The sequence below is a fragment of the Malaclemys terrapin genome, chromosome 4, assembly GCF_027887155.1.
Source record: "Malaclemys terrapin pileata isolate rMalTer1 chromosome 4, rMalTer1.hap1, whole genome shotgun sequence".
NCBI classification, from domain to species: Eukaryota; Metazoa; Chordata; order Testudines; family Emydidae; genus Malaclemys; species Malaclemys terrapin.
The window spans coordinates 51642420-51659682 of NC_071508.1; the positions used below are offsets into that span (position 1 = coordinate 51642420).

The 17263-nt window shown below is 38.3% G+C and overlaps 1 protein-coding gene across 17 annotated transcripts in view; it reads left to right on the plus strand.

Moving 5' to 3' along the window:
- SOX6 (SRY-box transcription factor 6) overlaps nt 1–17263 on the plus strand; it is a 462971-nt gene that overhangs the window by 197537 nt on the left and 248171 nt on the right. For all 17 annotated transcript variants that reach the window (XM_054026307.1, XM_054026306.1, XM_054026304.1 and 14 more), the window contains one exon: nt 7623–7833. In XM_054026307.1, the coding sequence (XP_053882282.1) occupies nt 7623–7833 (211 nt within the window). The remainder of the gene's footprint in view (nt 1–7622; nt 7834–17263) is intronic.

Genomic DNA, 17263 nt, shown 5'->3' on the forward strand with positions numbered 1-17263 from the left:
CCTAGTGTAAGGATTTTAAAAGAACCAGTATGGAGTACAGAGTACATAACTATTCCTGGCAGTCAGTATGTGTTTTCATTCTTCTTCAGGCTCGGATTATAGATTGAAACTGTTCCGACATTGTTTCTGCCTGTGGCAGAACTGCTCTTGCTTGGGCCACTCACAGGAGCTCCAAAAAGACCCACCTGAGAGGCCAATCACTGTTTATCCTTCCCAGACTGGGAAGACCTGTAAAAGTGCCACATATTTCTCCATTATGCCCGCTAATGATGGTTACTGCCAGGTATAAAAAGGGCCAAGGATTCACACAAGAAAGCCTGTACTATGCTGTACCAACAACACAAACGATGCTTCCTCATCAGTCTTCCTGTGTATTAGGGCAGCAGTATATGGGCTTACTGAAGGTTTGATTTGTGTACCAACCACCCTTTCCTTGATTGTTCAGTACGTAGTGATTGTAGCATTCATGAATTGATAGTTTCTTTTGTAAAATTATTTTTTTTCCTGGACTTCATCAATGTCAATTTAAGGATTCAGGTTCTATGACTATGGATGGGTATTTTATCTAGTATAAGGATGTTTTCTTTGCCCAGGCTGGGTTGAATTGTTTATCTCATTTAAGACATTTTGGGGCCATTTTCTATCTTTATTTGCATGTGCGATGGGCTGGCAAGGAAATTAATATTTTATATAACAAATATATATTTTAAATATTTTTCTACTATGATTGGACTGACTGTGTCACAGTAGAGCTGGTAAAACACCGGGTTTTTTTTTGCTGGAAATTTTGAAAATATTTCATTTTTTTATTTTCCCCACAAAATGCTTCCAACCTTTTAATGAAAAACTGAAACAAAAAAACATTTGGTTTTTGAAAACCAAAAATGTTCCCCAACATTTTAATTAATTTTAATTTTTAAAAATAAAAAACTTGGAAATTTCAACTAAAGTGAAAAATTTCCATGAAAATTTCGTGGACCAAGATGCTGTTTTATGAGCACAGGCCACAGCAGATATGCCTTTTCCAACCAGGCAAAAATAAGAGATGTATAGCAGGCAGTGGGACTTTTGTCATTGACAACAGTGGGAGCAGGATCATGGCTCAATATCTACTTTGTCTATTAAAACCTAGCATTTTTAAGCACAGGTCAATGGCTTGTCCCCACTGGGCCGTAAGTAGTTGAATTTCAGTGATCCTGACTAGATCTCTGTCTTTCTAGGTTGCATGACAATAAAGTTTCAAGTACTGTCAACCCTGCAATTGATACCTTAAAAACATACATAAAATTGGAAAAAAACCCAGGGAAAAACTGTTTAAAAATACAAAGTCTTTCTTGGGGCATTATGATTTATCATGCACCTTTTTATCATAAGCCATCTGCCAATTTTATTGAACCTGTTATTAAGAGTTTGTCCTGAAATGTCACCTTTTTTGGGTGATTTTTAGATAATGAGCAGGCCGTGATTCAGGATCAGAAAAATTCTGCACTGCTTCTATAGTCTGATATAAGCATGTATAAGTCCTTTATTATTAACTAGTAATAATGTGTGAGTGGGAGGATTTTATTAAAAGCCTAGTGAGCATTTTCTACCAGATCTCAGCTTAGGTTAAAGTGAAAAGAAAAAGTGGGCTTTGCTATATTATTTGTAGTAAATGATACTTTTACCAGGAGTAGTTTGAATCATAGTCACCATTTTACATCTGTGGGTTTTTCTCAACTCTCTGTTCCCATTAGAAGTGAAATATGATTCTTAGCAAGAGGAAATAATATTTTTGTATTTATAAATTTTAATATTCTTTTCCTGTTTCTTCATTTGGAATTGAATTAACATTAATGCAGTATTTAATAATGTTGTAGGCTCATTCTTCCAGATTTTCATCATTTTTTTGGTTGCTAAAGTGCACTCTGTATAAAATCCACCTTTTCTGCATAGACTGCAAGTTTGCTATTTAGCTTTTTTCCACTATTTTGTCTTTTTACCCAACCTTGAAATCCTTATTCACTGAAATCAGTTAGTGTTATACTTTGGAAAATGCAACTTTCAAAGAGAGTGACATGAGTTAAAGATATGATTTCCAGCTTAGTCAGAAAAATCTAATTTATGGTAAAAGAACCATTTTTTAAAAAAAAATTGAGTGTTTACAGTTGAATCAATTGACTAGTTTCCTGAGCAGCTTGAATACTGCCTGTATTTGGTCATCAGAGTATATCTGGATATCTTCACTTAATACTCACATAAGAACGGCTATATTGGGTCAGCCCAAAGGTCCATATAGCCCAGTATCCTGTCTTCCGACAGTGGCCAATGCCAGATGCTTCAGAGGGAATGAACAGAACCGGTAATCATCAAGTGATGCATCCCGTTGCCCATTTCCAGCTTCTCGCATTCTTTTGTCCATCCCCCTATCATAAGTTAATCTTAGCAGTATTGACAGAAATTGAACCAAACTAGGAATTCTCATCAGCGCTATGGATCTACTCTGCTCTGCTAGGCCTGTCCAATGGACAACATTTAAGTTGATTCTGACTTGGGGGAAATAAAGACACTCCTTACCACACAGGAAGATCAAGCTAGCTAGCCAGACAAGGGTAGGATCTCCTTCCCTACAGAACTCTCTGTACCTTCAAGGGAACTGTTTTCCCCTTTTCCTCTTATGGGGGGAGGAGCAGTGGCCTTCTATACACTTACCTCCCGAATTTCTATTAAAAGCTCATTATGCTCTTTAAGTAAAACTGATTGAGACATTGAGGAAAAAAAAATGAAAAGGCAGTCAATTTTTAAACAGCCAACAGGTGGGAATCCTTCGGGAACTTGCTTCTTGGATGAGCAAGTAATAAATCATTACTGTAGTAGAAACTCCCTTTGAAATAGCGGATCTCACAGGTGGGTCATCGTCCCAGTGAAAATGGGCTAAGAGGCGTTGCAACTTTGCAAATCCTCCAGTTGGACATCCATTCCTTGACGATGGTGCACAGTGTTGGCAGGCCTACTGCAGCCCTGGTGCTTCAGCCGTGGCCATGGAGCATTGCCTTTGGGTGATAATTCCCCTCCCTCTGGGGATTAGGTCTGTTGTCTCGCTGTGTTGTTCTGCGGCTCCTTTCTTGCTCCTCAGGAGCTGCAGCACCTCGTCTTTGTGGCTTAGCCCTCCGGCCAACTCACAATAGTCCTTCCCTTCTGAGGTTCTGTCAAACTCCTCTACAGCATCCCAGGCAGTGTTTAAGTCCACTGCCCTGGCTGAGTCACTCCCTCAGTGACTGGGACGAACGGTCCCAGACATGCTTCATGATCATTGCCCCAGCTATGTCACTTGTTCAGTGGCTGATAGGGGAACCCGGGTCCACCCTCTGCTCTGGGTTCCGGTCCAGGACCCTATCTGGACCATAGCAGCCAAGGTGTGTATTACCTCAAACCCTGCCTCTCCCTGCCTGCTTCTCTCCCTCTCCTACTCTGCCTATCCAAGGCTCGCATTCTCCGTCCTAGCAAAACCGCTATCTCCTGGGGTTTGCTAGATAAACCCTCCATCTTCGGTCCAAAGCCCCTTTCTCTACCTTATCCCAGGGAGAGTGACTGAAGCCTCCTCCCTGCAGTACCCTTTCTGCTACCAGCTCCCTGGTTTTATAGAAGTCCCTCCGGTTCCTCCATAGGTGAGCTTCCCTTAATTAGGGTTCTGCGCTTAGTGCAAATATCCCCCAACTTGCAGCCTAGGAGGATTAATTGGTCCATCTGGCCTACATTAACTCCTTCAGGGTGAGTGTGGGGAGCACACCCCATCAGTGAACGAATGCATTTTCAGAATAGCTATCAAATATTCCCACCTTTTGTAGATGATGGTAATAATGCCATGTTGAACATTGGTAGATGGTGATTTGTCATCACCATCTTCTTGGTCGTCAATAGACCTTGCCCTACTTGTTCGTTGTTTGTATTGTTCATCCTGCAGTTTTGCACAGCCACTTCTTAATCCCATTAAGGCTGGAGCAGAGTTTTATGTCTGCCATTGTTAACTTTGTCTAGTCACTTTTTTCTTCAGACTTCTATGTCACCAGGGACACTTCACAGCAAATATTCTACCTTGTACTACTTCAGCTCAAAGGATAGTAAGGATACTATTGTTGTGAATGGTATGCATTTGCAGTGGCATTAGGGGAATGGTTCTCGATAGTACTAATACATTTTCTATCAAGCCTTGAATATATTACTATTATTAGTATTATTTTATTGTAAGTATAGTACTTAAAACTTAGAGTTTCTAGACATATTCCTTCCCCTAGACTGTTCACAATCTTATCTAGATAAAACCAACAAAATTAAAACACAGAGCAATAATTTGGGGAAGTGAGGGCATGGGTAATTTTTGGTGCAGAGGTTTTAAGAGGGAGTTTTGAGAATCCAGTCTTATATCCATTTCAGTGAATGGTACTAAGAGGAAATGAGAGCAGAGATGTAGATGAGGGCCTTGGACAGGAGACTGAGGAGCTTGAATTTAATGCAGCAAGAGAAGAAGCCAGTTAAGGGATTCAAAGGTGGGCAACGTGTTGAGAGCAATGAAAGGAAGAAATTAGCAGCAGCTTGTTGGTGCTTAGTTTTTAGCTTCTTTGCAAAATACTAATTTCTTCCCATTGCCAAAAAAGATGCCATATTTATTTCTGATATAGTGTATAATTTTCATTGTGTAAGTTATGCAAATACCCCATGTGGTGTACACAATCCCAATACTCATGCATATCAGTATACATGACTATTTTTGACTTAAAATTCATTTGTTTGCTCATTCTTATCTGTTTAAGTCTGTAAAGTTACTTCCAGTTATGTATATCAGAAGTATTTTAATCTTTGTTCTGTAAGAAAATGACATGATCTAAACACTGAAGGAGCAATACATGAGCGTGCATGTATGCATATCATATGCTCAGTGTAATTATGTGTATTCATCTGATTTTCTCTATTCCTTTGACTCTGAAGATAGAAGGAAATTTGGATGAAATTGATCATAAAATGATAGATTTCATTATTCTAAGGAAAGGAAGGAGTGAAAGCAGCAGAAGGACAATGGACTGCAAAAAAGTAGATTTTAACAAACTCAAAGAACTGGTAGGTAAGGTCCCATGAGAAGAAAATCTAAGGGAAGAGAGAACTGATGGTTTCTGAAAGAGAAAATATTAAAGGCACAACTGCAAACTACCCCAATGCAAAGCAAAGACAAGAAGACTAGTAAGAGGCCAATATGATTCCACGAGGAGCTCTTTAATGACCTGAAAATCAAAGAAGAATTATACAGACAGTGGAAACATGGACAAATTGCTAAGGATGAATACAAAATAATAGCACAAACCATGTAAAGACAAAATCAGAAGGGTGAAAGCAGAAAATGTGTTACACCTAGCAAGGGATATAAAAGGCAATAAGAAAAGGTTTTATCAATACATTAGGCCCAAGAGAAAGATGAAAGAAAGTGTAGGTCCTCTACTTAGTGGGGAAAGGGAGCTAACAACAGATGACATCAAGAAAGCTGAGATGTTTAATGCCTATTTTACTTCAGTCTTCACTAAAAAGATTAATTGTGACCAGATGCTTAACAGAATTAATATTAACAACAGGGGGGAAGGAGCACAAACCAGAATAGGGAAAGAACAGGTTAAAGCCAACATGAATTTGTCAAGTACAAGTCATGCCAAACCAACCTAATTTCCTTCTTGGACAGGGTTGCTGGTCTAGTGGGGAAGCAGTAGACGTAATATATCTTGATTTTAGAAAGGCTTTTGACACAGTCCCATATGATATTTTCATAAGAAAACTAGGGAAATGTGGTCTAGATTAAATTACTGTTAGGTGGGTTCATAACTGGTTGAAAGTTTGTACTCAGAGTAATTATCAATGTGCTACAGTCAAACTAGTGGGGTCATGCAGAGGTCTTTCCTGGGTGCGGTAGTATTCAACATTTTCATTAATGATTTGGATAATGGAGTGGAGAGTTTGCTTATAAAAGTTGCATATGACACCAAAATGGGTGGAGATGCAAGCACTTTGAAGGACCGGGTTAGAATTCAAAGTGATCTTGAAAAATTGGAGAATTGATCTGAAATCAAGAAGATGAAATTCAGTAAAGACAAGTGCAAAGTACTGTGCTTAGGAAAAAAATCAAATGCACAGATACAAAATTATGAATTATGACTGGTTAGACAGTAGTATTGTGGGAAAGAATGTGGGAATTATAGCGGATCACAAATTAATTAAGAGTCAACAATGAGATGCAATTACAAAAAAGACTAATGGCATTCTGGGGTATATAACAGGAAAGTCGTATGTAAGACATGGCAGGTAATTGTCTTGATCTACTTGGCACCAGTGACACCTCAGCTGGAATATTCTGTCCAGTTTTGGGTGCCAAACTTTAAGAAAGATGTGGACAAATTGGAGAGTCCAGAGGAGAGCAATACAAATAATAAAAGTTTTAGAAAACCTGATCTATAAGGACAAGTTTCAGAGTAACAGCCGTGTTAGTCCGAAGAAGTGGGCTGTAGTCCACGAAAGCTTATGCTCTAATAAATTTGTTAGTCTCTAAGGTGCCACAAGTACTCCTGTTCTTCTTTTTGCTGATCTATAAGGAAAGGTTAATTGACAAAAAAAAAAAAAAAAGAGTGAGGAGTGATGTGATAAGTCTTGAAATATGTTAAGGGCTGTTATAAAGAGAATGGTAATCAATTGTTCTCCATGTCCATTGAAGGTAGGACAAGTAGTAATGGGCTTAATCTGCAGCAAGGGAGATGTAGGTTAGATATTAGGAAAAACTTTCAAACTATAAGGATAGTTAAGAACTGTAACAGGCTTCCAAGGGAGATTGTGGAATTTGTCATTCGAGGTTATTAAGAACAGGTTATACTAACACTTGTCGGGTGGTCTAGGTATAGTTGGTCCTGCCATGCCTTGTCTAGCCACCATGTCCAGCATGGGTGGCTAGACAAGATGACCTTTTGAGGTTCCTTCCAGCCCTGTATTTTTATGATTCTATAAAAGCAATGGACCCCAGATCCTTAAATAGTATGAATTGGCTTACCTCTTTTGAAGTTGTGGAGCTATGCTGCCTTACACCTGCTGAAAATCTGGCCCAATGTTTTTAATTTGATCTCTTGTGCTTTCTTTATTGATACTACATGTAAGGGATCAACATGCAAATTGCGCAAACCAGGAGAAGACTCCAGAGGCCTAAAGCATTTATTGAAACAAATGGCAATATATCATTTCTCACAAAAAAATTAATCTGTCATTCTTTGAATAGGAAATATTCTGTATCTTAAGGGGAAAGTGTGAAAGCTGAGAATCATGGACAAGGCAGGGCTTAAGTGGGGCGGGGCATAATCAAACATTGTAACTGAGGCAACTAAACTTCTATAAGACCACCACCTTCCTTAAATTGTATTTTGCTCTGGGGAACTGGGAGATCCCTGCAGGTGCATGGGTAACAGGACCATTCCTTAGCATGGAATTTAGAGACAGTTGCATAACTTACTGTTGTAAACCGCTCACTGTAATATTTATATACCTTCACCTGTCATCTAATCCAAATGTCGCAGATACAAGTGGAATAGTTTGTGTTTTCATGTTATGTTGTTTCTTTGCAGGAGTCAGAGAGTAATAAGTTATGTTCCCTATATTCCTTCCGGAATACCTCTACCTCACCACACAAGCCCGACGAAGGAGGTCGCGATCGCAGTGAGCTAATGACCAGTGTTAATTTTGGAACTCCAGAACGCCGCAAAGGAAGCCTTGCTGATGTGGTGGATACACTGAAACAGAAGAAACTAGAGGAAATGACCAGGACTGAACAGGAAGGTATGTGCGGGCTAAGACTGTTGTAATATATTTTTTTCCTACAGATTCTATGCCTTAAGGAATGTGTTGGGTATCAAGAGCCAGAGAAGTGCATAATTGGCAATAACTGGGAAAAAGTTATTCACAGTTACCATGGCAATGGCAGTTTGTGATCCATTAGGCATGTTCGACAGATATCTCTGTTTTCTAAAACTTTCTGAATTTTAGGTGGTGCCTTTGAGTCAAAGCAAAGATTTAAGCTTAGATGATGCCTCAGCTTATTAAAAAAATCACGATGAATTGCTAGCTGGTCTCATCGTGTTCATGGATATATTTGGGTAAATCTTTCTCCTTTTAAGAGAAAAATATTTGTTTTAAACAATAGAAGTGCAGAAAAACGTTAGTTATTTAATTTTATCTCAGTAATTGTCATCTTTCTTCACTTTACTCATAACAACTTTTGCAGCTAGGAAGGTAGGCAATTGTTCTGAGGCTAAGGAGGAGATAGCTCTGACCCGTATATCTAGATCTGTGGCTGAAGAAATGCATTTTATAAAACATATGTGCATATGTGAAAAGGAAATACAAAAATAGAGATAAATCACGAGGCAATGAATCACCTTATATGCAGTTCTTAGTCAGCATAAACCTCCGTGATTTAAATGAGAGTTTTGCCTGAATAAGGACTAAATAAAATTGGGGAAGTGAGTTCATCCTTCTAGATCTGCACATGGATGGATTCTACACAGAGATCTTCATGTTTCATGTGTAGTGAAGCCTCAGCAGCCTCTGTGGGCGCCATCTTCCCAGTCCCTGAGCCCATGGGAGTCCTGCACAGCATCTGTATTAAAGAAGAGATGGTTGGGGTGTATGTCAGAGTGAGGGCGGGTTAGAGCAGCGGGTGCTCATGACCTAATATCCCTTCACCTAGACTCCAGTGGAGAATCCACAGTTCTATGTCCTTAGGCTTTTTCTATTCTACCTCTGTGCCATGGAATTCCTGCTTAGGGATTGTTCTGGCAAAACAACAACAAACTTTCAGGGAGTCAGAGGGTCCTGAAGAAGACACGGTTATGGTTCTGTGGTGGAACAAGTCCTGCCCTTGCAATGAAAAATCTGGGAAAAAACATGCGAGAAAAGGACACTTGCAGAATCTTCCATCTCCCCCATCAATTAGAGGGTATTTCAGGATTAAGGGGGCTGTAACATTCTGGAGTTGATGATTTGGCTCACAGGCTTTTAAGGGTATGCGGTGAGATCTTCAGACTCTGTGTAGCAAAGTAGAAATCCATTAAAACTGAAACAACCTATTTAAATATGGGGAAAATATGCAGGGAGGTAGATATGTGAAGGTTTTTACATTTCTTGGCATAGTTTTTAAATGACAGGCACATAGTTAACTGTGTTCTAGAGGTGTCCTTTCCTAAGCTGGAGAAGCGTCTCCAAAGAATGTCCCAGATTTTTGAGAACCATCTGTCTGTTTTCAGCTGTAAAGATCATTCTTTTAAAAATTATCTCTTAAGTTTGATGGCTAGACTAGGAAACTATTTTAAATTTTACTTTGGCAAAATCATTTTTTACAGTCAGTTAACAGTTGTTCTGCACTCCATGCTAATCAAAGGCTTCTTGGCTCATTCTTGCTGCTGGAGTTTGAAGTTGTTGTTGATCATAGTGACACCACCGCTAAGACTTTTCCAAAAGTGCATTGTGTGGAATGTAAAACCAAATGTGCATCAAATAGTTTACAGTTAATATTTTAATGTGATGGGTTAAACACTTTAACTTCTCTTCCTACTAATTCTGGTGTCTTTTCTGTCCTCACTCTTTATTAGTATATACTAGCATTGGTTTCATCTAGAGAGATACTTTATACAAAAAAAAAGACCACTTTTTACTGAATGTAAGAGTTTTCCATATTCCCATGAGGAAGAGTGTTTGCATGATTTATAAAATCTTGCTTTCTGAGGAACAGCTAATGCTGGAGCACTGTTCATTTTAATGCCTCTTTATTTTGGCACAAAAGTGGCTGACCACATCTTCATGTTAAATTATTTTCATGTTTTTGCCACGCTACTTTTGCAGAGAAAGGTCACTTGACTATTGCAAGAAATAATTGTTGGGCATCAATTTGCACTGTGTTTTACTCAGTGACTATGGAAAATTAATTTGCAGCAACTATTTGCAGTTGTGCAATGTGTTTCATGCTCCAAAATCTCAGCTATTGTTAATTTTTATATTGAGTGGAAATAGATTGTAATTGTTGTGGTAGATTTGGGTACCTGTGCATGTGAAATAGCAAAATGCTGAATGTACCTGCTTCAGTGTTTACCTGAAAAACATACGGGTAATGCAAAATGGTGATCCACAACTTTTCACATGTGTTTGAGCTGAAAAAAATGAACATTTAAAAACTGGCTTCAATTACATGTTTTAAGGCTGTGATCTTGCAGTTGACTATGTATGGACAGACCCTGTGCTTGCATTGAATCAGTTGCAGGAATGAGACATAGGTTAGTAAACACATTTTTTCCTGTAGCAGACCCTTTCTTTTAAATGACCTAATAATCGCCTAAGTATAGCTGGGCCAAAGAGGTTTGTCTTTCAGCAAATAACCATCAAAATAGGCTTGTTTAGAGTCAGTTGATGGTTCTTCTGAAGATGATACACAGCCAGGGCTGCTGAAGAGTCCTATCCATGGGTCATACTGAGCCCTGATATAGTCATGACCTAGTACAACAGTGTTCCTAGTCCAGAAAGTTCAAAGGCTACTGTCTATTAATGAGGGTCATCATAATACAATAATTCAATTAATTTAATGGAGAGGAAGCATTAACTCCTACTGCATACTACTGAGTTAACTCTGAGGGTCTTTTCTTCTGTGTTTCTCAAAGGACTTTACAAACAAATTAAGTCTCTTATCACTCCAATGAGGTAGGTAAATAGTCCTTTTTTTACAGTTTTACATGGAGGAAATTTAGTCATAGGAAGGTTATAGACCCTTGTTCTACTCCCATTAGGTCAACAGACCAACTGGATTAGGCCCTAGATGGCTATTGCCAGGTCATGCAGTGAGTCGGTAGCAGAGCTGGAAATAAACCCAGAGCTCCTGATTCCCAGTCCCCTGCTGTGACCAGTAATGCCCCCCATGTTTCCTTTAACGTCACAAAATTTCTGGTCTACCAGAGGAATATGGGCTAGGATTAGCGTGAACCTCCAATGCAAAATGCTTCATAGTTGGTTGTGTGCTTTCAAATATAAAATGTCAGCCATCCCTGTATATGGTGCTTCTGGGCCCCACCACAACTGGTAATTGTGAGAACATGAATATGAGTTTAAAGACTTTATCATGTCTAAATAAATATATTTAATCAGAGTCCTTTGGCTTCTGAAAATAAGTTGTCTAATCAGAATTTCATTTGAGCAGCTGCGACCGAGGAGGTCAACAGGCATTGCCTAAGAGAATATGGCCCAGCTGGTTAAATTTGGTTGTTGTAGTGATTTAAATGGTCAAGTGCTGCTTGTAATCCAGGACCGTCTGTCTGCAAAGGAAAGAGTGAATGCTTCAGCATAATGTACTGCTGTTTTAATCTTTCTTTAATAATAGTGCTTCAGCCAATATCATGCCTTGTGTATCACACTACAAACATAAGCACCTCATGCAGGACTAAACATATCTTAGGTCAGTTTCTTGAGTTACATGTAATTTGGAAAAAGACCATCACCTGCAAAACTCAAATAATAATGAGTTCCCAACCCAGTCCTTGTACAGATTGTACATTAAAACAGCCTGTGACTTAATTTGTAATGATTTGGAAAGAAAATAGATGTGGTAGAATTTAAATATAAAAATAATAAAATTCTATTCAGTGTTTACAAGTCACTTAGCTGAGTACATAAAGACTTGCTGAAATGTATTCTCGTGCGGTATAAGAGGTCAGAAATGAGACCAGATGTCTAATTTAACTGAGCCATACCAAACATTAAGAGTTTTGGATAATTTCAATATACTAACTTATTTACATTTTCTGTAGAAGGAAATGCACAGTGTTTTGGGGAGGGCCTTTCATGGATTTTTTTTTTTTTTAAAGAGTATCTTCCAGTGAAGAAGAAACATTATTTCTTTGTAGTGTTCAGATGAAGAGTGCCCATGTTTGGCACCCCGTTCAAATGTCTGTTTTCCCCCTTCCCCTCCACACGCCCTACCCTTCCAATAAGAGAAGTTTCTCCCCAAACATTGCTTATTACTGCGTTTATGTGATATATTTCCATTGTCTGGTCTGCCTACTTCTAGGCAAAGGTTCCAACCAGACATTCTGTTGTACCTCATCCTAAGCCTCTAAAAGTAATAATTACTAGAACACATCTTGTCTGTAGGTTGAAGGGCAGATTTCCCTTCAGAGTTGATACCAGTGCGACTCCATAGATATGGAATGCTAGTATGACCAGTCAGCTGGCACTCCTGAGCTGGAAACTGGACGTGTCATTTCTGCTAAGTGCTAAGCCCTCATTACTCAGAGCCTTGAGTCCTACTTCACTTTTGACCTTGATTCTGTGTGATGTATACAGTATCATTTTTCAGCAAAGCTCAGTTCAAAATTCTAGCACAAGTTTTTTATAAACTGCTTCCCATTCTTGTTTCATCACTGAAGACCAGAGTTGGACGTGCTAAAAATCAGAAATTTTTAAATTACCATTCAGGGTAGAATTACATACCTCTATATAAATAACAGTATATTATTATATCCATCTCTACTATCCGTCATGTATGCAGGTGCTCTCTCTCTCTCTCCCTACATATATATGTAACATGGAGCTGACCATGTATACATGTCTAAACGTATATTAAACACACATTCATAGATAATATACATGTTTGTGTATATGTATAATAGAGTTTATAAATTACTAAAGTACTATATATGTAGATATTCAATGGTTTTTCAACTCTTTCTTGACCCTTCATTTGCTGGCGAAAATTCTAGAGTTAACACTAAAATAGCTAAGAGCAATGCAAAACAAAAAAGTCTTCCATAATAGGAGTAAAGATGCATACAGCACAAAGTACATGGAAATGTGCGCAATTCACATTGATTTCATTGGAAGTTACACAAAGATATTTGATGATACAGTGTGGTCTATAAGTGTGCTATTGCCATTACATTTCAATTATAGGTATATTAAAATCTGTATATATACTGCTCACAAAATCTGTATATATACTATACCATACCAAATGAAAGAAATGTTTCAATTCTACATTCTTTGTTCAGCCTCCCACAGGCATGAAAGGATTGATCCCAACAGTATATCCATAAGTAGCCCTTTCGGTTTAGTTTCAAGCAACAGGGCTTCCATCACTTCTCTTGGGAGATGTTCCTATAGCCTTAGAGATCTGATTTTTAGAATTATTTGTTCCTTATATTTAGTTGAAATGCTCTTTTGTTTAGTTTTCTCTGTATGATTCCTAGTTATACCCCCTTGGATCACCCTGATAAATTTCCCTCCCTAATTATATTTTACAATCTACAACTACTTGTAGACAATCATCATTTTTCCCCCTTTTGGAAATTCTGGTGAGTGAGTAGAATTCTTTTTTTCCTGAGTTAATATTAAACTCTTATCCCAGCGTAGTGTAAGAGGACATAGTGCTCAAGGAGATTTTATCTTTTGGATGAGACAAAGAATTGAGTTTCTAGCTACTTGTGGGCATTGAATATGTCCTTGAACTTTTCTAAAGAGTAATGGCTGGATTTAATTCCAGTTGGACAGTTATGTCTCTGCCACGTTCCCGCCCCCAATGTTTCCATTGAATAAGGCCTCATTCTTGTCTGTTCTAAAATATTTGCCATTTATCAAATAGATATGCATTATATATTCTTCATGGGTTCTGGATGGTTACAGATATATTTTATATTTGAACAATTTTTTTTTTCATAGTTTTACTATAGTTTGAAGTTAGGATTATCCAAAGTGATAGGAATTAATTGTTTTGTGGTAGCTCCTGGAAGCCCTATCAAAGGCTTGGGGGCGGGGTATTGTGCTAGGTACAGTTCACAAATACTGAACGATGGTTTTTCCCCAAAGAGTTTACAATCTAATAGTCCTTTTTCCCCTCTGAAAAACCTTTACCAGATTTGCTATGTATCAGTCATATACTACCTGCCCCGTTCTCCATGAATTTTCACAAATACTTGCTGGTAACAGAGTGAGGGCCTAATCCTGTGCCAATGAAAGTCAATAGTAAAGTTCCCAGTGTCTTAAATGGTGCAGGATCATCCCCACAAATTTGTGAGCAAATTCCCATCAATTCACAGATGATCATATATTCGGTCAAAATTTGTACATAGGCTCTTACCTGCTTTTTATCAACAGCTGTATTGTCATGGTTTTTCTGTATTTACTAACAGTTTTTTCTTCAAAAGGAATAAAGCACTTTAGTAACTCAGTCTTTATACAATCACAGCTGATTTGTACTTTTTTCTATTGAATGAGCCTCTTCTCTTTCTAGCATTCCTTTTTTGCCCAGTGTGTTAGATTTGTAGAAGCCTTTCTTGTTCCTCTTTTTATTATTATTATTTTTGATTTTTTTCTGGTAGTGCCTATGGACCAATCAAAAACAGGACCTTGTTGTGCTAGGCACTGTACAAACAGAGTAATAACCATCTTTGTGCCAAAAAGTTCACTGTTTAAATAGACATGATAGACAAAGGGTAGGGCAAAGGCATGGAGGACACTTTCCCCCTTTCATTCTGTATTCTTGCATAGCTTACCTCTTCGCTGCATGCCTAACTGACTCTCTCTAGTCCTCTTGTGTTTTCCTCTGTATCTCTCCATTCCCCTTTGAGGTTCTTTTTTACCCTCAGATCTTTGTGTGTTCTCCCACAGTCACATTAGTCACTTATTTTGACTGCTTTTTCTTCCTTTATGAAGAAATTGTAGCTTGTTGTTCTGTATCTTAATGATAGTAGTTATGAGGGGCTCCAGCCTTGTTTCATACTTGTGTATTTTAAACAGTGTTAGCCATACATTTAAAGAAAGGGACATTGTGTCCTGTGAAACCATTTCTTAGTAGGCTGAATTCAAATAATTGAGGGACACTAGCAGAAAGCACCTAGTTATCTCAATTGGTTCCTCATTAGAAGTAGATCTAGAATGGTTTCTGCTATGGTTGGGTTCTCTGCTTTTTGAATAAGGAATTAATTTTCTGTTTAAATTAGGAATCTCTTTGATGAACGCTGTTTATAACCCAGTCAGTGTCTGGGTACTTAATTTTCTCCCTGACTAAACTCTTGTGGTTTCAAACTCCCTTCATTGCTGATCATAAGGTTTTGTCTTGTTCTTTTGTAGGCCCGGGAGTGTGTAAAAGATTAGTGCCGTTTTGACTTTTTTTCTTAATTTCTTATGTACTCAAAGTATTTCAGAGCTACTCACTTCATGATCAAAATATATCTCACTGGCTTTGTCAGTATTTCCAGCATATAATATCAGATGATAAATAAGTAGAGGAGTTGGAGAGCTACCTGTTTATCCTAGGATTTGGTATTGATGTTCATCATGTTAATGCCTGATCACATGAGACTACTAGGTCTCCCCCCACATGTCATTGGGCTCCATACAAACTACAATACGTGGTGATTTCTTATAATTATTCAGGGTCTCTCTTGAGCTGACAGCCAGCAGAAAACATCCTGTCTTATTTTTTTGGTTCACAAATCTGGTACAGCATACATGGGGTACTACGGGCTTCTCCACAGTGCCCTGAGATATTATGGAGAGGGGGGGCAATATAAATATGGAGATGGATTAATAGATAGTGTTGCCAATGTACCTCACTCCTCCTCTGTAGGGACCATCACTGGGGTGAAAAAGTACTTTGGCTTCCATGCTCAGTCACCTTTTAGCCTCTGTCCTCAGACTACTAACAAGGGTACCAGTTATTGTCAATTGTGGTGACGGTTTTTGTGATATGGGCACTGCTAGGAGCTGCAATGACACCACCAGGTCATTTCCACTGCCCATTTTGATGGTGCTTCTGTGTCCCAGTTAAGAATGCCCACTTGTTGGAACTTACTCTGTTTAAACTGCTTCAAGACCTTTTTATCTATTTTCTGATCTGAATTGTGCAGATTGGGTCATAAGATAGTTTTTTGATTATTTATTGTGGTGTGTTCATTGTCACTTTTTAAGGGAAACACCTCAAATTTATTTGCATCCTCTACCCATTATGATGAATTACCTTTTTATTAGGACTCACAGCAGTGCTGTCTTTCTTCAGTTAGCTTCTCTGAGCTCCAGTTATAGACTGCCTTGCAGACAGGAATGGATTAAACTGAACTGAACCTGGATCCTCTAAATGTCAGCACCTCCTGAGCTCATCCAACCAGCTCCTCCCCAGTGATCCTTCCTCTCTTAGCCTCCTAGAAACTTCCCCATCCCTGTGCCTCTCGTTTCCACCTTCTGTCTTTGCCTGCAACCTCATTAAACCTCTTTCCCCCAGGTCCCACCAATAAAAAGAGAGAATTTTACATTTTTGACTATATGATAAAATGTCTCAGCTTTTCTGTCAAATACTATTTCATCTATTTATTGCAGTACACTCACCTACATTTCTGATGCTTTTTAGGAATCATGTGTTCTGTGACCTACCTACCTACCTATGCAATATTTGACTCAAAGACCTATTAGTTACATTATAAGTATCATAAGAGCAAATAAGAAAATGCAAGGGGCTATCTAAACAGCCAGCTCTTCCCTTATGAGAATCAGAAAAGCAAATTCAGTGTAAATGGATACAAATGAAAGAAAATCAGGCTCCATGGCTAAGAACATTATTGAGTTAACAGCTATAAAAATATGCAAAGCTGCTTCACTTGTGTGGACTCGGCAGCAGATAACTAAATTCAAACTTCATTGCAGTTTCTAATGTACTGTAAAGCTAACAATATTATGATCAGAAAATGTTTTAAGATAGGAACTGAAGTACATGCTGTAGTCAGGTTTTGATTTAGCAAATTAATATTATGGGCCAAATTGAAACCCGTCTTTTTTACAATTATCAGCTTTAATATAAAAATCTCTGAAGAAAATATTTATATTCTTTTGATGGCTTCAGCACCATGTACGTCAACCTTCATGCAAGCAAATTTTCAAGTTCTTTAGGTGAACAACCTCAGGTTTCTTTGGTGACGAACTTTAGTTTTAGTTAGTCCTATTTGCTCTGCCATTCCTGCTGTTTTGTAACAGGGCCTAAAAGTGCTTTAAGTGCTTGTGACTGTGGTAATGAATGAAAATATCTTTCCAGCACTGAGAGTATTGCATTAGACTGAATAGTCACCTTACTTGTAAAAGCACTATTAGAGAGGGGCAGCTGTAAGTAAGGATAACGATTTGTGTCCACTGCTTATTTACTGAAAATTGTAAATGTATTATTTATTGAGAGCTCTCTAGACAG